This window comes from Gymnogyps californianus, chromosome 2, assembly GCF_018139145.2.
Source record: "Gymnogyps californianus isolate 813 chromosome 2, ASM1813914v2, whole genome shotgun sequence".
NCBI lineage: Eukaryota > Metazoa > Chordata > Aves > Accipitriformes > Cathartidae > Gymnogyps > Gymnogyps californianus.
In genome coordinates this window covers 47331877-47358128 of record NC_059472.1, presented here as the reverse complement: position 1 = coordinate 47358128, position 26252 = coordinate 47331877, and the positions used below count along the sequence as shown (strand labels likewise).

Here is a 26252-nt window from a genome sequence, read left to right as displayed (position 1 = left end):
AAGCGGAAAGCTAGCTGAAGATGGGAATTGACATGTATTTGCAGCACAAACAGAGTAAATGTAGTTTTTCTTTTATTCTTAGTTAACATTATTTGTATCTGTGTTGTCATTTTTTTATATTCTGAATGAGTGCTCTTACTTACAGACTCAACCTAATCTCAGACAAGAAAAATTTAAAGGAGGTAGGCAAAAGTACTCTTCACGAAGGGGAAGTGACACTACAAACCAGGCCTCTGGGACACCTTAACAAGTGTTCCAGTATCCCACCACATCCTCATCTCATCCAGAGGGTAAGCAAAAAGCTTCCATCTGTACTACGCAGGCCAGGTAGGAGCAGGAGTGGCTTGCAGTGACTGCCAGCAGCCTTGGAAGTCCCCTGACATGCAGTAACGTAAAGGGGTAAAAGCTTGAACCCTGAAAATCATGGAGGGACTGCACTCCGCAATCCCAGGGTTAAGGGTCCTCAAGAAGTGGAAGACTCAAACTCACATTCTCACTGTCTCATTTAGAGCAGAGGTTTGAAAAAAGATGTCATACCTTTCAGTAGCATGCCCAGATCTGGGACCTACATTATTCTGGGGTTGCTTCCTTCAGCATCACTGATGAAACTACTTCTTTTAGCGTAGTTTACTCAAAATTTCTTTAAGAGCAAGGTTCTACTCTTAGATGAACACCTTAATGACTATTTCATCCTTTTTGTCTCCTTCAAAACTAATTATTCACAGTGTGTGACAATACAGTGAGAAACCGAGACAGACTTAGCCAAGGATAATTTGTAACCTGGTCGTTCAGGCAGGTGTTCTTGGGAAAGGAGGGAATTTTATTTTCAATCATATTAACAGGACACTGGAACCTGGGAGGATACTGAGCATCTGAATTACTGACATTTAAGTGGGGAAGTACTCCATCTCCCCTTGCTGAAAAATATCAAATACCCTCTCTAGATCTACCCATTGGTTTCCGAATATCTTTTGTTTTTAATCAAAACAAACAAACTGATAATTTTCAGAAACTAAACTTTTGTTTTCTCCAACCTACAACATTTTTTTTTCCTTTGTCCCAAATTCTGAAAATCTTAGTTTTAGATTAGCCTGAAACAAATTTGAAGAATTCTTGATATTTTTTTCTAACTAAAAATTGACTTGCACAGCTCTGCTATACCCATTGGCGGTACAGCCAGATTACAAAAGAATGCCCAAATCTTTTCTAGCATAATCTTTTATTCCAGCCTCTTCTACAGTTTACTTACCTGTAAATAATTACAGTTAATGTAATGTAATAGTGCAGCTGACTCACTAATGCTGCAGTCCAGACACTTTAACCTCAGAGATACTATCATTAGATACTACTTTTAAATTTCCCAAGGGAGCAGGAACAAAGTTCCTAGCATGATAAATAACTGCCAGTGACAAAGACTGCTAAAATTGAAGATGAATTTGGCTCACTGTCACTAGGAGACAGTAGAGGAATCAGAACAGCATGATAGGTCCCCTCATTCCCACCAGACATTGTTTTACTGACAGGAATCAGTATCAGTGACACTGGTAATTTTATATTTTTCTTCTGTGGACCCATCCTAACTGTCTTCTGCTTCAGGCTTTACTGTTCTTGGGAAACATCAGTACTTGGATACTTTGGCATAAGTCTCTCTAGCAAAGGCTTGAACTGGTTCTGCACTGGCAACGGCAGCACATCAAGCTCCTCTTTGCTTTTCTGCCACTTCAAAATCAGGTTTTTTGGACACCTTTCAGACCACTTTGTTCTCTAGATCTGTGATTTCATATTTTATTGGCCCACCGCATTTTTAAAATAATGCTTAAAAGATCTTAGTGGCTAATCTTACACATGGTAAGAAAAGTACTGCAGTAAATGGTTGACTGGGAGACCAAAACACGATGAACTCCTTCCTGTTTTTATATCTTTTCTACTTGTTTTCTTAGGTTGATGTTTTTCATCAGAAAGCTGAGGAGGCACATATGATTAAAAAAAAAAAAAATTCATCTATTCCTTCCAGACAAATCTATATGCTCTTACTGTGTGCCCCCCCAGCTTGTTAATGTAATGCTTTCCAAGAGCTATTGCCTAGCCTCCTTGTTATTGTCAAGGGAAACCCCCCTGATTCTGCCATTCTTCCTATGGAGAGTGATTTCTTTGAATCTCAGTATTAATAATTTCAAGACTGCTGGAACAGCAGAATGGCATATCTGCTCTTAGTATGTTCCCTTCTCAATTCCACGGACGCTTGCAGTGGTGGGCAGTTAAACATCTAACAGGGGTAGGATGTTGCCCATCGACATTACTGATCTATTCTTGCACAGCCCGTGGCAGCCCTTAACTCTTATGCTCAGATGTGAAGCTGAACAGCTCTTAATGAACAATAGTGATAATATTGTCTCCAAAACAGGCCATGGTTGGTGATACACAATGAACGTGTGTCACTCTGAAGTGGCGCACTGAATGCCAGAACAGATTGATGTATGACATATACCAAAAGAGTCTAATTCGTTTAGTTACTCTTTGTTGTGAGATATAGGTCTTTTTCATAAGATCTTGATCCTTGTTGTCATAATGCTAATGAGGCCTTCAACCAAATCTGTATTTGGCTATTTTCTGTGTCTTTGTGAAAATGACTGATTTGGAAAGCTAATGTGATTCATACCATGCATCGGTTTCTTTCCACACTGTGTTTCAAAGGATAAAGTGATTCTGCTTTCTCACTCCAAATTTCTATTTAAGCCATCTCTCATTTTCTAAGTTAAGATTAGTCATTAACCTGTCTGGTAGCCATAGTGCTGTCACTTTTCATAATATTTCTTATCCTCAACACATGAGATGGCAATTCTACCTGCTTTTCTCACAAGACGGGATATTATCTATGTGGACAAACTTGAACAAAAAAAGACTGCTGACAGCTACAATAGTTTCCTTGAGATGGTTGCTTACATAGAATTACATTCTCCATATAAATTTCTTCTTTTATGAATCCTCTAACAAATGAATTAGATAATTACTGTAAATTAGAGAGTGCGTAGTAGGATTGGAGCTGGCCAGGACATTGTTGGAAATTTTTTTTCCCATTCCGAATTGAAAAAAAATGCAAAAAAATTTTTTTTGTGAAACCAGAAGCTTGGAATACCTCCCCCCCCCCGCCCCCAAATACCAACATATAGTATTTCTATGATGAAATATATTCCCTGAGATCTCTGGTAGATTCAAGGGTTATAATAGTTTCATAAGTGATCTAAATTTGTGAGAAGTAATGAAAACTGAAAAGAATAATGATTGTTAAAACAAAAAGGTGTTATGACATCTAGACTTCCCATCTCTATGACAATTTAATGTGTCACTGAAGAAATCTGGACACCTGGCATGCCACAGGTCTTTCCCAACTATCTTTATAACTATCAGGCAAATTGCTGTCCTCAAACTCCTCAAATACTATGTCTGCCACAATCTGCCTCACTGGGACAAGTGGCCTTGCGAGTTACCCAAACTGTAGAGAGAGGTTTGACTTAAAAACTGCAAGCTGGTTGCCTCAGCTCCATGGGCTACAGCTAGTAAAGCCCTGGTTCCAGGAGAGGTCCTGGAGCCACATCTTCACACGGCTGGTTCAGAGTACGCATAAATACAGACGGACATTCAACACAGTCAGTTGAGAATTGTTTTGTCAAACTTTTTCCAGCTAATGCTGGCTGAGACCATTCTTGCTGATTTATGCTGGTTTAATGCTTTCTGAGCAGAAAGGTTTAAGAAGGACAATACAAAGTTTCTACCAGTTTCTAGAATAACAGTTTGCATAACAAGGCGCGTTAATCTTATATGTTAAACTATTACGAATTTTTTAGTTTTTCAAGCGTACAAGCATGGAAAATATAGGCCTAATAAGACTTTAACGTAAGTACCCCTAGTAAGGCATTTGGGATGAGTTACAGTGTAGGTGTGCTTTATAATCCTGAAAGATTCTAATAACTTTGTTTATGAGCTAAAAAGGAAAGAAAAGTATGATTTTTATTAATTTAGAGCATTTTGTTGGTTGTTTGCTGCAAGTTTTTGTGGTCAATTATTATATGCTAAGTCAAGCTATTTTGACACCAAATATTTTTAGAAAGTATTTGCAAGATTAAGCTATAACACTGTGACCTTAATGATGCTCTTAATGTAAGTTTGAATTAAATGTGAATGAATGTGAATTTATGTAGCTAATAAGAATGTAAATCTCAAACTATTAATCCATGCGGTTAAAAATGAACATGTAAAGTAGATAAAATAAGATATGGATATCTTTTGAACTTTTGAACTTTTCCTCAGGAAGTTGTTTACTACTCTGCAACCATTCAACCTGGCTACTTTATGTGTAAATAAGGGAAAGAAAGTAAAAATTTTAAAGAAAAAAAAAAGGGGGTTGAATTTAATAATGGAAACTATTCTGCCTGTTGATTCTGCCTTTTTTGATTAAATAAATCTGTGACTCAGTAATAATTCTAACATCTCTGTAAAGTGTTACAGAACAAACCGGTGTTATATTAGGGGCAAGTCAGCACACATACGTAGATTTCCCAGTACAAAAATCTCAGAACACTGGCATCAGAGCAAGGTTTACTTCCTAAGGCAAGTGTGTCGCAAAACTTGCCCAAAGCTAAGTCTCCTAGCTAAACAATATTTTCATGGATACACGAAACAAGACAGAAGATCACACCCACCAGCTAACTGAGGACTGATTAGCCTCAGACCAGGTCTCTCCTGCAATTTGTGCGGACAGGCACATTAACATTCATGTACATGTTAGAAGGAATTGTCTAGCAGAAGAAGTGCTAACAATGTCCATCTCTTTGTACATTGGTTAGTAAAAAAGAGGTGCTACTCCAGTCTGTCTTTTCCTATTCTGTTAGTCCTGTGCTGAGTAGAGTCTAGAAAAAGCATACAGATGTGGGGGGACCCCCCCCCCAACAATTCTTTTTAAATAAAGGTAGAATCTATTAGAAAATAATGAAAAAGAAGCTTTTGCTTTAAGGTAAAAAGCTGCTAGTGGAAGAACTGAGCTCACACAAGTTTCTTTGATCTTTTGTCTCTAAGTTACTGATATGCAGCAATTCAACACATGAAAAAAAGTGTACTGATTGAATTATTTGATGTTTTACAAAAGATAATTTTTGTTTATTGCCTGATACCTTTAAACTCAAAAGCTGACATCACAACCTCCTCAGCATCAACTCCTGTCAATATAGCACTGGAGGAATATTTGTGTCATATCATTTGTGTCATATCACATCAATATCTGCAGTCAAACTTGCTGGCTTTGTGAAATCAAGGTCTGTGCATAATGGCATTGCCATCCATGACCCCCTATTTAAAGATTGTGTACTGTAAGAAACCTGAGCTATTACAACTACTTGGAATATTCTGATTCATCTTGTTTGTCTTGATACCAGAGATGGCACTGAGGCAGAAAAGGTGGAAAGTATCCTGAAAACATCTATGACTACGCAGGAAAAAAAAGCAGTTTTTCCTCATCTTTTCTCTCGAGGCATTAGAGAATACTCAATTTTAAAAATAAATGCCTAAATGAATTATCAAATTTCTAGATTTCTTTTAGGAAAAACCCCAAAGGTTTCACTTCCTGTAATGGGACACCTTCTTCTGGGAGACTGTAGGATCTAACTAACACTGAAGTCCTACAGACTTCACTGTGTGCTGCAGCTGCAGAACTGTTGTCCTATGCAACAAACCTGTAACCTGACTAGCCACTGATATGGCTGATGCATATGGAAAGGAGACTGACTTCTCCGTAAATTAGCTCAATAACTTCCTTTTGCTATCAAACTAATAATTTGATTTGGCTGCCTGTTCTATTAATTTTCTGATCGAGTCATTTGAACTTATTGAGTTATTGATTCAAATTTAATTATAACATTAACTTGATGTTTACATTGTTTAAATATAATTAGCTCAAAGAAAGTTTAGTAAATTTGCATAATAAAAAGCTTAATGACGATACATTTTTTTCCGTATGTTTTCATATGAAACTGGCTATTCTGTCAACCTACCATAGCGTCAAAAGTCTAAAGGCAGAAAGAACCTCAGTTAAAAATACTGTAAATGACACATTTTTGCTTATTAGCTACTGTCTAGTCTTGTTATACGGGCAAAAACCAAATGTCAGCTCCATTACCCATTTCTGTTCCTAATCAAAACAGCTCTGAAAGCTGGTTAAACATTTAATTTAGAAACAGATAAAAATTCTGATATTTCTTCTATGATGATTTCCATTTCTTTCACACTGAATCCTTGACAGTTTTCTTTTTCATTTAAGATTTGTAAGGAAATGGGAATGGGGGGGAGCATTTTTTGCCATAATCTTATCCATGCTTTCACTATTAGTCTAGTGAAGACATGAAGCAATCCAAGATCTCCAGATAAGTGAACTGACTAACCAAAACCACAATTTAGAGACAGACATTATTTTTTGTGTATATGAGAACAGTATTTTTTTTTCATTTAGGTCAATGAATAGGAACAACAAAATCAGAAGGAATTAATTGCCTAAACTGACATGTGCCCATTGTCAGATTTACTTTATATTCTATTTAGTCTTTCTAAACAACAGGGACATTATTTTTAAAACAGTTATATCCCAGATGAGCAATATACTAAAGGCAGAAATATCCAAGAGGGCTCAGAGTCAGAAACATGCATGAGAAAGACATGAAAGTATGTTATCTATAAAAGCATAAAAGAACTTCACTTGACTTGCATGACTTTTTGTATCAAGCATGCTACAGCAGTCTTTTGATTCTAATATGAAACTATAGTAAGGATCATTGCACTAATGCATGAGGATTTGTGATAATGTTGCAGAAATTTTACTGTCAAAACGGAACTGCAGTGTAATTACTTTTGTTATCATGGTTTCTAATAACTATTCAGCATGAATTGACCCTACATATGTTTTACTGCAATAATATGTCAGTTATCCAGAAAGTAAAAAAAAGAAACAGAAATCAACAGCCTCCCTCCCCCAAACTCTTACCATAACGTGGCCACCTGAAGACAGCAGATCGTGAATACGAGAATGAATATTTTACTTACATTTTAAAGCAATTATAATTTGCTTGAAGACTATTTTTAAATAAAAGTTATGTGAACAAAAACAATTATCAAAGTTTTGTAAGACTATGCCACTTGCAGTGTTAAGGACAAATTCAAGTAAAAAGGTTCTTAACTTATAATGGTATCTCATACCTCTATATTTGGGAATCAACTCTAATTTCAATATGAGAACAAATACCGATGTCTACAGTAGAACCATTGACACGTTAGCACAATACATTGGAAGTATCAAATTTTGCTCATGGAATAGATATTCTAAGATTGTTCAGTACAAAAAGAAAGATATGGTAAATAATTAGATTTCTTTTTAAAGCATAATCATATTCCTAGTGCTAATATACTAGCCCATTGAGATTTCCAGAAGAAACTGCTGTTATATATTTGCAGGGCAGAAGCTGTAGTAGGCAAAATTTTGTTACTGAAAGTCCACCACATAAAGACCAACCTACAAATCTTTTACACACAAGATTTTGCCATACCAAAATGCACATGTAAAAATTAATCTATCAACATTATAAAAAAAAAAATCTAACTACCCTCAAAAGCAAATGTTTAGGGAAAATATTAGGTACTAAATAGAATGTATTTAAAGATAATGTCAAGATCCACCACAGTTTATTCCAGCGTCATCTAGAAAAGATTCAAATGTGTGATTCATGTTATAATGAAGCTAGCACATCCAACATGACAGACATGCCATTGATCAGTGGAAGGTATACACAAGGGAAACCAAATTAAAAAATGTCTTTGTGAAGGGAAGCGTTTTTTTGAAAGAGAGTAAGCTATTAAGAAAAACAGATTGAGAATAAGAGTATCTGAAGATAAAGAACTATAAGGAAATACTTTTCATGTCCAGAGTGATATTTGACTGCACTGATATTTGATCAAATAAAACATTAGGATAAATATAAATGTTTTATGGTAGTGGTAATATCTGTAATAAAGTATCTTTGCAGACAGAAATATATTTCATTTTTTGTTAATGAAACTAAATATTATGTATTTATGGTCTGACCAGCCACTATCCAAAAACACGATACTTTTTAAAAACAGAAAAGTAATTAGGTAAGCAAAACATTTTCTCAGTCATATAGCTGTTACATCTCTACAGTCATCTGAAATCTCTACAAAATACTGTCTAGAGATAGGATTACAAATGAACATTAGCAGATTCTAAAGTCTTTGGCACAGAATAAGACTATGGTTTAAAAACCTTTAAATGCTTGAATATGATTTTAAAAAAACCTACTAAGTCAAAGGAACATAATGGTAGCTCAGAATTTTTGAAATATCTGCATTTAGGAAGTTAGTTTTCAGACACACTAGGGTGAATATCCCCCTTTGAGCTTAACTTGCTTGTTTTTCATAACACAAAACCCAACGGCTCCAAGAGGAAAAGTTACCAACATCTAGAAAATGTCAGCAGGAGAGGAAATCCTCTTCTCATCCATCTCATATCTGTAGCAGTAGGAAGAAAACACTCATCTCCTCCCAAGAGCATGCCTTTGCATTCCCTATGCAGAAGAAAGCATTATGCTTTTTATAGGCATAGCCCCTTTATTCAGCAATGTATATCCCCTCCACTCAATAAGTGCACCTTCCTCAGTGCAAAGAAGCTTACAAAGTCATGACAAAACACTTAATGTTACCAAAGCATTATTTCACTCATCACCAAAAGTGATCCTTTTCTGGGACTGAACAAAGCAGCTTCTTAGGAGCCCAAGGCCAACCTACTTCATTAGTTAGAGAAGTTACTATATCCAGTTAAAATTATGAAGGGGGAAAAAAAAAAAGGCAATTTGCCTTTTACATTAGTATTTGTAAAAACTGGCTTCTAATTTTGTGTTATATATATAGGGAAGAAAGTTCTCAGGATTTAGGGAAGGATGAACACAGTTTCTTCTTGAATGTTCATGTCATTGTAATGCATATATATAGCACAGCACCTAGAAAAATCATTGCTTTGACACTCCTCCAGAATTGATTTTCTGTTGCAGTTGTAATTTGCTTATTAGCAAAAACCTAAAAAGAAAATGTAGCTTCTTTTTATAGGAGCTGTATGTAATCAACATGTTTTTTCCTTTTGTCATAATTCCTAAATAATTTATGTGATAATGGTAGAAATATTTTGTTTTAATAGTTGGACTAGTTACTTGTTTAACAAAATGAAGAGTTATCAAAAAGGACATTAGATTAAGTTGTCTCTGTAATCCTCAAATTAATATTGTGAATAGAATTTCTCTTCTTCATACACATACCACTGCTGAATGGCCCAGAGGACTGTCCGAAATTCTAAACATTGCCATCACTAATTTCTACCACAAGCTAGGTATATGTATTGTAATGCTGATTATAAGCTCCTATAGAATAGCAACATACTCATAACCATTTTCCTCATAAAGAAGATTTTAAAAAGCCAAACAAATGATTATATAGCACTGCTGATGAAACTAGATCCTGTTGGTATTGCATTGCTATTTTGCTATATTTTACTATGTTTATTTTATTGTATTCAAATTGAGAAGGAAAAAAGCAATAATATATGCCAACTCATTTGCAATTTTCTTTGCTTCCAGACTACATCGAGATGCATGATAATATCATCCGTACTGTGTCCAGAAGAGGTAAACTGTTGAGTGGGAAATCTGTTGCACAAATATTACCAAGAACTATCAAACTCTGTGATTGTAGAAGACAGATATTCTTACATCCAAAGAAATAAAATGTCCACATGATAACCTAACATAGATATATTTTTCTGTAGAGAGGCTTGAAGAGAGTATGCCCTAATTCTGCATTCAGAAACAAATAGTTTAAATTCCTTCTATAATCCAGTCCTTTTAAGAAAACATTTCAATACTCATAGCGTTGCCTCTGCTATCATATCAACAGAACATAATTGACACTCACTTGGTGAAGAAAGATAGGCAATAATTTCTTACACTTTTTATGCTTTAAATCTCCAACTTGTTCTCCAAATAGGATTATCCCTAAGAATATATGACTTAAAAACAGTTTTGTTCTTGAAATATAGAAGAGCTATGTAGTTAACAAGAATACTTTGGAAGGGATTTTCTTATTTATATTTGTCAGGAACAAACTGAATACACTGAATTTTAAAGTTAGGTATTAACTGAGGTGATATATGAGGAAATGAGCAATGGATGAAGATACGGGCATAAGACATAAAATGGATTGATAAGAGTAAAGTACTAGCAAATAACCTGAATTTCACATCTAATTTATTTATTTGAACACTTCTACACTGTACTTGTAGAAAATGGACTAAAATATCAATATATCAGGACCTGGTTCCTGCATAAATGACCGGCATTAATAAAGATTCTTACCTGAAATTGTTGATGTGAACTTAAGGTCTGTAAGCATGATGACTTAAATGCATATTAATTTTCAGAAATACAGACATGAAAGGCAAGCAAGCAATAACCTGACTAAAATATCTGAACAATATTTTTAATTGATTATAGTTGGCACTGATAGGCTTGTATTTTGAGAGCTATATATAAACGCAAAGAAAAGAAACAGAAAAGACTTCCTCTGTGAATTGGCATTACATTTCCACAACAAAGTTTTACAATATCACTTCACTCAGGTTCCACAGCACTGTTAATTTTTTTTTTAAATATCTATCATTTTAAATGTAACTAATTAGTCAATAAAACATTACACCTGGCCACTATACCTCCATGATGGAAGTTCATCAAACTAGATTTCACCTTTTTATACTTTCATTTGACTGTTTTCTAAATTAAAGGCTTATAGAGTCTGACTGTAGTTGTCGTAAAACTCACACTTTCCAGAAGTGTTTTATGGAGAAGTTATACGTAATGGTAAGGTACATTTTAATTACTGCACAATGTATTTATATACAAAAATAAAAACATTTCAGGTACAAAAGTAGAATTCATGAATAATGAATTTTGAATACGTTACATGAACTGCTCTGTAAAAATAAAAAAACCCACAGCAAGCAAGCAAAAAAATGAAAATAAGAAAAGTGTGAAATAGCCAAGAAGAAAACAAGAATTCAGGTGATACAGGTATTACTAGCAAGTATTCTATTGTTATTAAGTAGCTGCATTGATCAAATGAATTTTAGAGAGGAGATAAATGAATTGAATGAGTGATATTAGCACTTTTTACCTGCTGATGATCTCTAAAGGCAGCTTCCATCCTGATTCTATTGTCATAGACTTCTATGAGGTCTTCTTTACTGTTTAAGTAGTAGTTCTGAAAGATTTGATATTCTTGAGCTAACCACAGATTTTCTTTAATGATTTGCTCCAGAGCAGCCTAAAGAGAAAAGTAATTGGTTAGACTTACTGCAAAATACCTTTCTAAAAAATAAAATCATAGGTCACTTCCACAATTTCCCTGACTCATTCACTTAGGAACATCTGCAAAATATAGATGACAAGATTATGATCTCAGCGAAACAAATGGCAAAACTGTAAATGAATTTCAAGTAGTTAGGATTTTGCTGAATATATTTATACTAAAGTAAATGTTATTAATAAATTATTTGTACAGAAAATGATGTTGTAAATAGTTACAGTAGAAACTACTAAAAAGAACACATCCTCTACCTTACTACATAGGACCTTTCTGCATAGAAATTATCTTGTCTTAATTGCCAGAGAATACATCAAATTCTTCCCTCACATTTTACTTTTCCAAACTCTCATTTTCCAACTTATTTGTAAAACTGACACAATGCAATGCTCATGTATTTTATTAATAATTTTAGTGTTTCCAATTTGATTAACTTTATTTTAAAGACTAATACAATGTTTGACTCTTATAGTTTGCTACCAGGTGAAGTTGAAGTTGTTTGGAATGTATGCTTCTGTAAGAAGAAAAATTTCCATTCCTTTAAATCTGATTTTGACTGAACTTCCTGTGATTATAATGCATGATCTTGCAACAGTCATGTAATTTTCTAAGGTATTTTATCTAGGTTACAAAGATACAATCTGATTTAATTTATTTTAAAAAAACTTTTTTGACAAGGAATTCTATTTTAATTTTCATTATTTTTCCATTAAAAAGCACTTGGGGAAGGGGAGCCCAGGTAGACTTTTACCCATAGAGTTAGTTGAATATTGAAATTTCAGAGACTTTTGACATTCAGAATTTCTTTTAATTTCATAACTATAAAACAGGATGGCTGATTTCCACATTTCAAAATATTTCTTCAAATATATTTTAAATGTACATCTTTAAAAGACATTTTTAAAACATCATGGCTAGTGATGACAGTGCTATCCAGTAGAGAGGAGAGACGCATTAAAAAAACCCAACAAGCCAGCCTGAAACTTATTAAATTTATGTATGTTGTTGCCAGTTGTATTTGGGAGGCATTTCCATTAAAAATGCATGCACATTATAAAGTGGAGTGGAGAAGAATTTACAATTATGAGAGAGTGTAGAAGCCTGGGCCAACTACTTAAGCTCAAATGTCCATGTGATGAGCAGCTGCCCTAATCTAAGGCAATATTTTAAAGTCTTCTAATGCAAAAGTTATAGTTTAAAAGCTTTTAAAGGTAGAAGAGTCCGCTTAAGAGTCTAGTTTACACAAGAGGGCTATATGTAATCCCATGTGCAGAACCATGCGTACCCTTGCAGAAAAGCAGAGCTAGCAGAACAGCTAGAGCAGCTGGAGCAAATGTCACCATCATCTGCTCCCTGGATGGAGCCTGTCAATCCAGCAGGAGTGAGGGCAGCCCTCTGGCTTGACTGCCTGAAACTGTGAGTGCAATGTGACCACAGGAGGTGGGGAGCAACCACCTGTCTTAGTAGTTGCCTCACCAAAATCCAAAGAAAGGAATTGTAAATAATTTTGGTTTTATTTTTGAGAGAAGAATATTACATGCTATTCTTTTACCTCTCTGCTGCTCTTCTCCCCTTCAACAGAATACTATTTAAGTCAAAAGATGCATGTCTGAGGCAGAAAAAATGTATATTTTGAGCATAAAGGAATTTAGATTAATTTTGCAAGGTTCAAGCCACCATTTATATGTGAATCCTAAAAGAATCAGACCCTGTTGCTGCTAGTCAAGCTCTCTTTGGAAGGGCAACATAAATACATATTGGGAACACTTCTGAAACAACAAACGTTTTAGCCATATATTATAGCTACGAGTTTGCCCAGAATCCAGGAGGTCTAGGGAACTTTGGTAAAATTCAAACCTTGCTTTAGTATCTCCTGTGTCTCTAAAAAAAATCTTGTGAATTAGTGGACTAATAAAGTCTAAGTTCTTCTGGGGTCACAGTGCATAATGTAGAAGAATCCATATGTTTTCTGAATCTGTTCCCAAGTGGGTAATTTAGTGTCTCACCTTTTAAAGACAAAACTATCCAAGGGAAATGGCAGCATGCCTGAACAGGTTCCTAGCCATCCCTTGGAGCTACTTGAATTTTGGGAGTTCCCAAGACAGCATATTAACAATGATTTTACTCCTTTTTCTATGCAATGTCTTAATCAAGATATATCCACTTTTGTATCTGTATTTATATGTAATTTCTGAAAACTTTGGCTAGAAGTTGGCCGCAGTTATGCAACTAAATCTAAAAATTCTTCCTGTACAGAAGTGTCACTCTCTACATCACTAAAATATTAAAATGCTATGTCTCTTCCAGAAATCTCAAAATAATAAAAAGAAAGATGTAGAACTTAGTGAAGAAGATGTGATTATCTTCTTTATTAATCTTTGGGTAGAGGTAAAACCTGTTTTTCAGGCTGATACTTTCCTTAACAAAACATACAGTGCTTGATATTAATATGTTAACATTCAATACCTGCAAACAAGTAATGTTTTCAGCATTGCAGTACTTTCACATATGTAAGGAATATGGGAAAATGACACAAAAGTTTGCTTGTAGAATATGAACATCAATATAGTAATTTTCACCAATATAGATACCTGACTACAAAATGAGTGAAGTCCTACTATTTTGTATAATTTAAAATGGTACAGACATTTTGACAAAGAATAACAACATACCAAAGACAATAGCCTTCTCCAGATTTTATAAGACTCAGTGGCTATGTCTATATGACCAGTTTTACTAGTTGCCCAGTCCCAAAAATCACTTCATCGCATAGCTTATGTCAGCTGAGACAGATAAAGTGAAATGGTTCTTTTTCTCTAATTTACTCCTCTGAAAGATGAACTGAGGTTCAGAAAGTAAAGAGCATACATCCTTTAAATACCTGACTGACACTCATTGACATTTCTACAGAGGATTTCCCAGAATGTAGGCAAGAAAAAAAGTCGTTAAGAGCATTCTATCTTTATGAAAGAGAGGAATGGTCAAACTGTGACCAAACTTGGCATGCCAGAATATACACTACACCTCTTTCTCCTGTTCTAGGAAAACAGGGGGTATGAATCTCAAAACTGATCATAAGATATTTAAGCAGACAATCCTGACATTCATTTTATCTCTGGCACTCGAGCTTCTGAATTTGTAGACTTGCAAACTGATAAAAAGCACCACGATTCATGTGCTTGTTCTTTTGCACCTCAGGAAAACTTGAAATCAAAGACTTATGGTACATCAGTCTTTGTCTACAGGTATGTTTGACTTCTTCAAACATTCTGGAAATGATGTCCGAAATACAGGAAGAAATTTTCTACGTTTTTATACTCAAATGAAGTATACTTCTTCAGTGGGGGAAAAAAAAAAAAATTCAGGGGAATTTCTTGAAGGCTCTTACCTGAAATGAAACTTGAGTCGCAGAGCAGAAAAATCAAGTGAAACTAGCAAAGGCCATATTAAAAACAAATTAAAGAAGATATTTCTTTGCACTGTAGTGCACTGTAGTAGTTAAGGTGCATGGATTCTTGTGAATATCAAAAACTTACAGAGATTTAAAAGGGACATAGAATTTCTAGGATGAAATATCCACTGAAGTTTATTAAATAATAAAAAAATATTGGGGCTTAAGAGATCAGAAAGCCAGGTGATTATTCTGGGGAAGTATTACAACATGCTTGCTCTGCTGTTACGCTCTACCTGCACATCTGCTATCAGAGGTGGAATACCAGGCTAGAGGAAATTTCCACCTGATTCAGCACATATGCTTTTTTGTCTTTATGTTCTCTTATTCAGCACAGCAGCTTAGGAAGTGTCTCTCTTTTCCTTGAACAGCAACACTTTTTTGTGTGTTTGCTGAACGCATTTGAAGTGCAGTTCTTGTCTGCTATAATACAAATTCATACTGAGATAACAAAACATGTGGAAGCAAGAAAAAAATAAAAACACCAAAAGCCCTCCTCAAAACGATCAACAAATTGTTAGCACAACGGCTGCTGAACTAGGCAATAGGAAAGCAGATGCAAAGCCGTGCAACACAATGATGAATTATCAGTCCAGTACCTCAGGCCATACAGAATTTCTTGTAATAACTAAACTTCAGTCCTTTTAGGCTGCAGCATTCACCACTAACCTAGCCATGACTGTTACAGACAAGCAAGGGATACCTGGTGTCTGCAGCACAGAGAAAATATGTTTCATGTTATTCGTCCATCCTTTTATGTACACTAATACCGATCACTTTGTGTTGCAAGTGATCCAAGAATTATTTTATGGTTCCATGTTTGTGTGACAAAAGTTTGTAAAGAATTGTAGAGACAAATCTTAGGATCAATGATTTTGTCCACATAATGATATACCTATAAACATGATATAAATCCCTGTGGTTTACAGGGTCGATTGTCATTTTGAATGGTCACTCTGACAGTAGTGTTTTATTCGAAAGATAAGAACAATTGATTTTGACAATCAGGTGCATCAGCACAATAAACTAATTATTAAAGGATCTATATTAATTGGTTATACTACCTAAACTTGATGTTGTGAGGAATGAAATTGGTTTCCCCAGGCAGGAATGATTGTTTCTTTTGTAGGCATAAAGTATCCTGTTCATAGTATGAACAGCAAAATAACTTATCTTAAAATTACAGTGTTCATGTGCATCTGCCTCTCCCACTCCATAGAGCTTCCCCAGAGGAGTTTAGCAACGTTTTTCCAGTAGCGTCTGTTACACATCATATGTGTCCCTTCCCAGGGCATAAAGAGCATGGTGATACCAAGTGCCACAAAGTCATTGTAATACAGTTGACAAGTTCCCCAGCTACGGAAAAGAAAGTTACTGTAAAGCAAGCATGAGGTGTTGGGGTTTTTTCCCCTGTCTAAGGATCGATTGATGCAACTAATGCTTATTAGCAAATAGATTGGGCCCTACAAGCCACAGAAGCTACAACATAATTTGAGCTGATAAAATCACTGATTCACTCTCCTGACTTGGGATCTTCTGCTGATGCTGCCACCAGCATTTGATGGTTCGTAATTTATGCACCAAGGATCACGCAGCTACTCAGTAAATCTCTAGAACTGCAACCCTTTTAAGGTACACAGTGGAAACAGCTGAGCCCTGCTTGAACAAGCTCTAACATTAGTCAGGGGATTTACGTTGTTGATATTATATACTGATCTAATACAGATTTTGATGGTCTGAGCTGAAACAGGTCTTCCCATGTATCCGCAGCCAAAGAAAAAACCCCACATAGCCCGGAGTTACTGAAACTAACTCGTCATCTGAAAGACAATATGTTTTTACATCCGTGGCATGAATTTTTGCTTTATTATGATTGGGAGGAAGTTTAGAAAATGCACGCTTAATTATATACACAGACAGACAGAGGGAAGTGAGAGATCATATTTTTGAATAATTTGCTAGAGACCATTTGGAACAAAATAATTACTCTTTCAGTAGGAATATGGTGTAAAATGTTTTCTGACAGATTGCATTTTTCCTGTCTGCAAACTAAAGTAACAATAACTACAAGTAGCCTCTCACTGATAACACAGCACTCCAAATGGCAGTTTCAATAGTTTTGAAAAAAAACAAGTTTAATTCTTATAAGGACTCAAGTGGAGAATTAATATGGGGAATAAAACCAGATATGCATTAAACATTTGGGAGAAAATTTCTGTGGATGGCAAGTTACACAAATAATAAATCCTGCTAAAATAATAATGAAAAAAATACTACTAAAATAATAAAGCTACTAAAATAATATCAGCAAATATAAGCACAGACCTGTCTGCTTTAACATTACAAGTATTCCAAAATAAATAGCATATAATACTTTTTGGGTCACAATTCTTCATGTCAGCCAAAGCTGAAAAATATTTTTGTTTTTTCATATACAGTCTTTTCTATGTATGGAATATTCTTGACGTCTCCAAAGTTATTTTTGGCACATGAACTAAATTGTATTGACACTAAAAAGAGACCGTGGTTGTAGAATAAGAGCTGAATGCTCTAAGATTATTTTATGTTAATGTACCCTTTATCCATGATTATATTGGTGCAGAAGATCTGAAAAAATAAAAGGATGCAAAATTTTGACGTACTAGAAATATTTAAGTTTATCCCACTTCAGCCTTTTTTAGAGCCCTGGAAATGAAGTAAACGCATAATCTTGGAAAATTCAAAGGATTTACGAGTCTAAAGCCTGAACTGGTAAAAAACAGAGACCCACTGCAAGGCCAGGAAACAGTCCATTCTACAGGGTATGTAGTGACACTGATTTTTCAGATGTGAAAGAAAAAAATAAGTATCTAGTTGGACTCTTTCCCACGAAGGTGTCTACCTCCAAATTGTAAAGCAGAAAATCAGAAGCACATGTGCAGTCTACCTTATGATGACCTGCTACTACAGACAGAATTTTGGGGACTCAACTTGTGATCAAAACACCTATAAAAGAACTGTAAATGGCTCTGACTAAATAGCAGTGTATTAAATTGATTACTGTTAAAGGAAGATTTGAACAGACCTCACAACTGATTAAGCATTTTTAGTCCTATCTTTATCTGCAGTCAAGAAACCCTGATTACAGGGAGGAAACTTTTGCTTTGTGGAGTCCAACCTCTTTGAAAGTCAAGAAGTGGCTGCTCTGGAATTCTTCTTCTACTGGTTTCAGTGAAACTCCAGAGATCTTTGCATATGCTCCAGTATCAGCTCTGTCAATAGCTACGTTTAAAGAAGTTTTGAACTAGAAGAACTAGCTGTCTTTCAGAACATAAAGACTTAAGTATCTCTCTCATGTCTATCAAAAGTTTGAAATTTTTGTCCCTGCCCTGCTGAATAGAAATGTACCTTAATAGTGCTGCTTGACAACTAGTTTTGTTGTGGATAAGAGACAAATACATTTTTCTTATTGAAAGAATCAAGGACAGGAGAACTTTGTCTAGGGCTAAAATTTTGCCTCTACTTCAATTTTGTGATCAGTCATGATCACAAGTGTTCAGAGGAGAAAAGCAATATTCAAGATCTTTAGAAAGCAACTGGATATTTTGTTTTCATGTTGCAAAACCAGAATTTGGCACTGCTTACACGTTAAGCATGTATACCTTATGTATAGGCAAATTTAAGGGACATGCAGGAGACTGGAACGTTTCTAAGTCTTGAACCAATATGAGATCAGTCTCAAGGTCTTGGTAATTCTCTTCAATAGCTCCTGAAAAAAATGTAAAATTGTGTTGGGATGCACACTGAAGAATTGGCAGCGTGTAAGAAGATAAAGAAAATGAACTGATGAAGACAGATCTTCAGGACGTCTGGTGCCACGATTGTGTTAGGGCTCAGTACTGATTTGCTGGCAGGAACTTGGATGTGTCACTTAATTAAGTCACAGTCCTTTTCTTTCTTGATATCATGGAAACAGATTGGTATCAAAGCACTGAACTGGAAGTACAAGAACAACGCCTTCAGGTAGTAGGGGTCACTGACTCCACCAGTGGTGTCAGGAATATAGCTTCAGAAGGCATAAGAGCGAATTAGTGACTCCACAGAAGTGAAAAATAAAGAAGTATTAAAGCAAGCAGAACACAAGTGAAAGTTCAAAGACAAAAAGAAATTGAATAAATAACACTGCTGCTGCAGAAAACGTGAATGACAACAGACTATAAAACAAAAAGGAAGAGCAAATACGTCTTGGATTTGATGCTAACTGTGGAAAAGTTTAAGAGTTTTTATTACAAGTTGATTGGAAACAATTGTTATGATATACAGTGCCAGTAAATCAGGGATTGATTGAAGAGGATCTCATCAGATCCATTGGTTCTGAATGCTAATGGAAGAAAACATCAATCATTCAAAGACCAGAAAAGATAAAAAGCAAATTCTTTAGAGCCATGCAGTTGGTAGCAAAATGCCTCTATATCACAACAGATGCTTACATTTTTTTGAAAAATACATTTGCTTTAAAACCAACATTTGTGTTTAGAGAATAATGTGGAAACAAGAAATATAAAAATGTTCCTTCGAAGCATGTCATATACTCTAAAACTTTAACACTGAATTTAGGTTCATTGTTGCAGACTTTTCCATACCGAAAGTTTTTATTTCAGGAAAAGTAAAAGCTACTTGTTTGGAATAAAGTCAATCTATAAATATAATGGAATGCAATTCAGTATCAAAACTCAGGTTAAAGTTGATATAAGTATAATAAAGATTTTGAAATTACATAGAATTAAGAACTTCTTCAATCCTACATCCTCCTCCATACCTTAAGTTTATATGCTTTGTCTGAAAAGAAAAAAAGAGTTTACGATTTCATTATTGGTTTCTGCATAACATAGTTTTAGACTGTTAACACAAACTTATTTTCCTATTATTGCATCATTAATTTTTCTTCTATATCATCACAGTTTGATTATATATACCTGTCAATATTTTTAGAGCATATTATGAGAGAGAACTTCACTTGCAATGCTGTTCTGGAAAAGATGAAACTGCATGGAAATGTCCATTTATTTATTTCATTATGACCAGTTAAAGATTTATAAAGGCTCTCCATTTTCTTATATATTTAGGGATGGACAATTCTGCATCACTAGGGGAAAAGGCTAATTACTCACAGTAAGGTCATTAGATACACACTTTCTTTTTGTCATTACAAAGACTAATATTTTTGCATTAATGGCACTATGCAGAGTAGATGAAGCAAATAAATAATAAACCTCCTTATTCAGATGCTAATGCAAAAACCAAATGTTCTTTCAATTGTACAGCTGTAAAAATTAAAGTGAGAAAGGTATCAAAAAAGTAAACAGTAATATTCAACATAATATCTATTGCCTACACATACCTCCCATACGACTACAGTGCCTCTGAAGTGACAGAAAGGTGCAAATAAAGAGATTCATGGGATAACTGTGCTGATTTTTTATTAAATTCATTGGAAATTTAAAAATCTTTTGTTGCTTCCTTAAATGAAATGTGGAAAATATACTGGATTTTACAGAATAATATATTTTATTTTGACAATCACTGTAGCCAACCATAAAAATATTAGCATTCAATTCTGGCTTTGCAAATTCATCCATTTTAATTTCCACACAGTTAGAGGGATCAGCTTTCAGATTTTGCATCCAGAAGTTTTTATAATTCTTTGAAAAATTAATACCACTAACTAATCCCTTGATGGTAATCAACATTGATATTTTGTTCTAAAGTAATGTTCTAAATGAAATTTTGTAGAAACGTATTTTGGCTAATCTCAGTTACTTACTTTGGTCCACTGACAAGCCATTTGGCTTCTGTGAACTTTGCCACAGTGATAATGCACATGACTGACACCCAGTGGTCTTCCTGGCTGAAATCTTTTTTGACCACTGCGTTTTTTGTAGTCATATCCATTCAAACATTCATAGTAAAAGTTGAGTTTCTAGATTTTTGCTTATGAAAATCCCCTAGGACCTCCTGTATGGGTATATAGTTTGATCCTAATCATTGTTTCTCATGGAATTATGAAATGCAGTAACTGATGTTGGAGAACAGTTGACCTATTTACTTTGATTATTTCTATAGGCAATATTGAGATAATTAAGTAGATTAGACTTAATTTTGCCTTTTAAAGCACTTTACTGAAATATTTATAACTAATAAACTACCTTAAAAGATGTTTTAAATCTTTTCCAATGAAGAAAATCTCACTTTCATTTCAAGAGGGAGCAGAAAAAAATCTGTTCTCCTTACCTTATTTTTTCCAGATTTTTTAAATAACAGAGAGTGCATCTCCACTCCTCTCTACTCCAATTAGAATAAACTGTTTTAACATTTTGAAAAAGGCAGTTTAGAAAACCTTCATCGAACAAAACTAAACATATAATGAAAAACTGAACAAAACCTAATTTTTTTTTAATGGACAGTTTTAAAAGTAATTACTTTTTGTGTCAACTATATCATCTTTCTTAATAAAAACCTCAGAAGTATCCTGTACCCTTAAACATTAAGGAAGTTAAATTTTAAACATAGAATATATTATGACTATAATATAATAGAATATCAGAACTTCAGTTATTCAGTTAGAACAGGTCTGCATTCTAGGTAAAATAGATCAGTAGGAGCATAGTTCAGCTCTCTGTTAATGCAATATTGAGGTTGTCTGTACAATTATGTTTGCACCTCTGGTTCTCTCTACTATATTAAAATCTTGCTAACTGGAAACCTGAGAGATTAGTTTATTCTCATTTCCCTACCCTACAGAAAGTCCTTGGCAGAAATTCCTTGTTTATGAAACAGAGAGATTAGGAGTTTTCCTTTCAGTTGTCCTCTTCAGGGTAAAATCTAAGATCTGCCTTTTTTTGCAAACCTTCACTGTCTAAAACCTACAACATAAATGTTATGATGGCCCCAACATATAAACAGCAGAAATGGTGCAGTACACACAAATCAGATCAATCGCATAAAGACAGCAAGATGTGCAGAGTGCCAAGAAACAAGACATGAGATGATAGCTGGGAATCTAAAACAGAAGAATCCAGCAGGTTTTGAGTCGAGCTGCTGTATGCAGGAGACTCTGCCTGCCTTCAGTGTAAGAATTCCGAGGCCAGTGTGGAGGGGTTAACTTCTAGAAACAAACCGAAGATGTAAAAAGGGGACCAACGTCCTTAAAAGTATCTGCACATGCAGTGCAATGCTAAACAAAAGGTATCAAGGATTTCCCTACTTGATAACATCAAACCTAAGGTAGAACATGGTCAAGCTTCATGAGAAGTAATCTTCCAAAACACTTTTGTGTTTGGCCACTGCATGTAAAGACAACATTTACTGGAGAAAAAGAGCCAAGAAATACCAACATCAGAGAAGAAACACTAGGACACAGAAGATTATAACAACTTCTGCTGGATGTTCACTGTATAGCATATGTCACCATTTAAATGAAGCCTCAGAGAAGCCAAACTTCAAATCATAAATGGTCTCATAAAACCTAGTGCAGTAACTGTGTAAAATGAAAATATAATAATAGTTTATGTAAATTGCAACATTTTATGCAACCTATTTACATGGGATTGTTAAAGAATTAATAGTGAGGCTTCTTTATTAAACACTCATTTTAAAAAACTGGTAATGCTCAGAAAAGAAATATACTTTCCCAGATAATGGTAAAAGTATATTCACTGGTACTTTTCAAATCAGAATAACATTTTACAGTAACTCTTCTAAACAAACAAGGACAACTATGGCAAATATTTTAAACTGAGTGTAGCTATTTTTCCTCACTAGGATTTCACAGAATCCTACCAGCTCAACAGATAGGTGAAATCTGACATTTTCTGCATAAAACAGGAAACATGGATATTTAATATATCTTCTAAGCAAGTAACTATAACATGCATACAGACACACAGTCTTTCTACATTTTTATCCATATACTTACTTCACCAAACAGCAGTTCAGAAAGTATTTGAATAATGACATATATTTTATTATTTTTTCTATAGATAATGTATAATTTTAAATGTATTATATTTATAATATATTATAGAAAGCATTCATATAATAAATAGCCTGTTCAAACTAATTGTCATTGGACTTCGGGATATATTTACATGTAATAATGATATAATAGTAATTCTAAAGAAAGCCGTTTTTTCTGATACCAAAGTCCTTGCTTTTCTGCAGTTGTTTTCGTTTTTAGCACTGCTCATTCATTTCAGAACTGTAATTTTCTATAGTAATGGTACAGTAGTTGTACTTGTTCTACATAAAAACGGTAACCCAGTCTAATTTGCTCATTCATGTAGTTTCAAATGTAGTTAACAAAACTGAAGTCAGAGGCATGGCCACTGAGAAAGAAACTACATTCTCGTGTTTTGGATAAGCCAAAATTGAGTTTTATGAATGTCAACCTAAAAGCACAAACCAGCATGTTCTACAAATAACCTCAGAACAAAAACCAGGATAAAAAAAGGCAACTATCTGCAAGTAAAGCTTTTTGAGAAATACCTTCTATATGTACTTTTACCCTTGTCTGTGTATGGCTGCACTGTCACTTATGACTAAAGAAGATTTCTCTCTCAATATCACGAGAACATGGTCAGCACATAAATGGGCAAAGCAAAGGGAGCTACACACAATGTCATTTCCTCCTCTACTACAGAATCCCAACAAAAAAAAGGAGATTGTTCAAGGATAGGAAAGGAGGGATACAAAGGTGAGAATAATTTATATGTGGATTACAAAACCTGAAGAACTTCAGTGATCAGAAAGTGGTACCTTTTTCTATCTTTGAGTGATGTACGTATTCGTAATGTGAATGCTCCAAGCAGTAAGTTCCCATATCCACAATCATCACAGGAGCAGTTGCTGAGTTCTTGAAGCAAATAGAATCACTCTATCACATGCTGCATTAGCTTTGAGTCTTCCTCAGTATTACTGCAGTGGTTGATAAGAATATAGATAAAGCTTCAGGAGACATTAAGAATGGAGGCATTTTTTAGCAAAGCCACTGATACAGCTTCAGCTTTGATGGGTGCATTCCAGTGACAGCAAAAGGCTGTATTTGGGTGGTTTCACAAGACACCTTGACATATTTCATATGCAGTTTATGTATTCATGCAGAGAAGGCCATGTCCACATCAGCAATTAATATAAACCATTTTGCACACCATCTTAAGAATTTAGTTTTCCTAGTACAAAAGCAAAGAATTCCCTAGATGTCAAGGTGGAAAACACTCTCAGTTTACAGGTATGATGTATGGAAAAGTAAATCGAAATACTGACTCTGTGACTAAAGTGAAAGTCAGGAACCAAGAAGAAGTGTAGGACGGCTACTTCCTATCTGGAAAGAACATCATCTGTGGTAGATGAGCCATAAAGGTCTGAAGCGTTTATCCCCTCACTCCTTATCAGGGAACTGTCACACATGACTCTACTTCAGCAGGAGCTAGACTTTGCTGACTTTGGAAGAACTATTTCTTCTACACGCCAGGGGGGAAAGATTTTACTGCCATGTTCTGTAGTACTATAATAAAAATGAGGATAGCTATTCATACTGTACCTAAGTATGAATCCTTTCATCTGTGGGTTCAAGCTTAAGAAAGTCATGTTAGTCTCAGTTCCTCCAGCTATCAAAACAGAAAGCTTTTCCTTTGTCCCTCAATCAGGACAGTTGAAACAATCTCTGTTTCACAGTGGATCAGGACCAGAGCAAGATCTGCTTCTTTGGCCTTTTCACAAACACAATAACCTTTAGCAAGATGCTGACCCATCTGGTTGCTTCTCTTGGACGTTACATGCTCCTGTTCTTCTCTCTGGACAAAAGGCTGATCATCAAAATATTAGGTTGCTTAGTTCTACAGTGCAGTTCTTTCAAAGTCTGTTTTTAATGGTGAATGGTCAAAATCTCCTGTCACCTCCCTCCCACAAGTAGAGAGGAGGTCTCAGTACAGTACATTATCTATAATAACTGGAGGGTAATAGATTTCTGATATTTGACCACCTAACAGCTGACGCCAGAGGATACAGGCATTGCACATTTCTGATGTTCATAGAATGATAATCATTACCAGAGTTGAAACAGGATATGATACATTTCGTATAATGTACCACTAAGGAGTCAATATTTGGTAGCCGTGACAGGTGAGGAGGTCAGGCAAGATAAAACGTGAGAAAAAAGGAATCTTGGGCATGAAATTAAAGGAATGTTTGGGCATGAAATTAAAACCTTGCCTTCTGCTATGACAGATCACTATATTTTTTCATGTTCAGAACAACTGTTACAATCTTTAACACTAATATCTGAAATACAATGTATTTGGTGACATACTTTACATGATAACACAGTACAGACTGTACAGCCAAAGAAAAGTGCTAAAAAATCTAAGGGATAAACTAAATTTTTTATGACTGTTGTCTGCAGACAACACTTTTGACACATGGGTTACTATGTGCTTATCTTAGAAAACATAATTTCTACTATATGCTATTACTGTGCAAATGTATAAGAAAAATGTGTTATGTTTTATATATATGTGATATATATATCATATCAAAACAATGACATGGCAAAAATTTAATAACAAAATTATAGCCTAACTATTTGTTCATTGTTTTCAGTACAGCTAAGGAGTTGTCTAATGGCTTATTCCTCACTGGCCATTCAAAGTCCACTAATTTATTCTAGTGCTATCTACACTACCTAATGAAGATGATATACTCAGCTTTTCTATTTTCAAACTGTTTCTTGCTGTTATCTCATATTTTAATTTAACCATTGAAAATACACCCATTGGTTTTGCTCTGCAATTCAGTAGGATCATTTCAGTTCATTTTATGTGAACTTCAGAGAAAGGACAGCAATTATTTGTAATTCACAGAGTATATTGTCTTTGAAAATCTATACACTTGGATCATTACATGTCTGGAACTTACGAGGAACACTTAATGCATAGCATTATTTAGCATGGTATCCCATAAAAATCCCCATATGCCTCTTGGCCTCTGTTCTTCTCCAATAACACTTGAGGAAAACAGCTGCCTTTGAGGGAAGGGAGTAGGAGTGAGGAGGAAAGTTTAAAAGCCTTATACTCATAAACGCTACTACAGGCAAGTAACATCCTTGCCTCCCAAAACTCCTTCTGCTTTTGAAGGATCAACTAGTATCAAAAATCCTCTGCAAGACAGTAGCATAGCACTTTATTGAACAGTACATACATGTTACAGTTTTTGCACAAGTCATACAACTCTACTGTCAGGTGTAGAATGTACCAAGAATGCAGCGTACTGAGCTTCTGAATTTAGAGAAGGTGCCATGAAGTTTTCT

General features: G+C 34.9%; 1 protein-coding gene across 1 annotated transcript in view; it reads right to left on the bottom strand.

The window, feature by feature from the left end:
• CCDC178 (coiled-coil domain containing 178) overlaps nt 1-26252 on the bottom strand; it is a 185892-nt gene that overhangs the window by 52966 nt on the left and 106674 nt on the right. Inside the window, 1 exon segment of the mRNA XM_050892501.1 lies at nt 11272-11421. Coding sequence (XP_050748458.1) covers nt 11272-11421 — 150 coding nt within the window.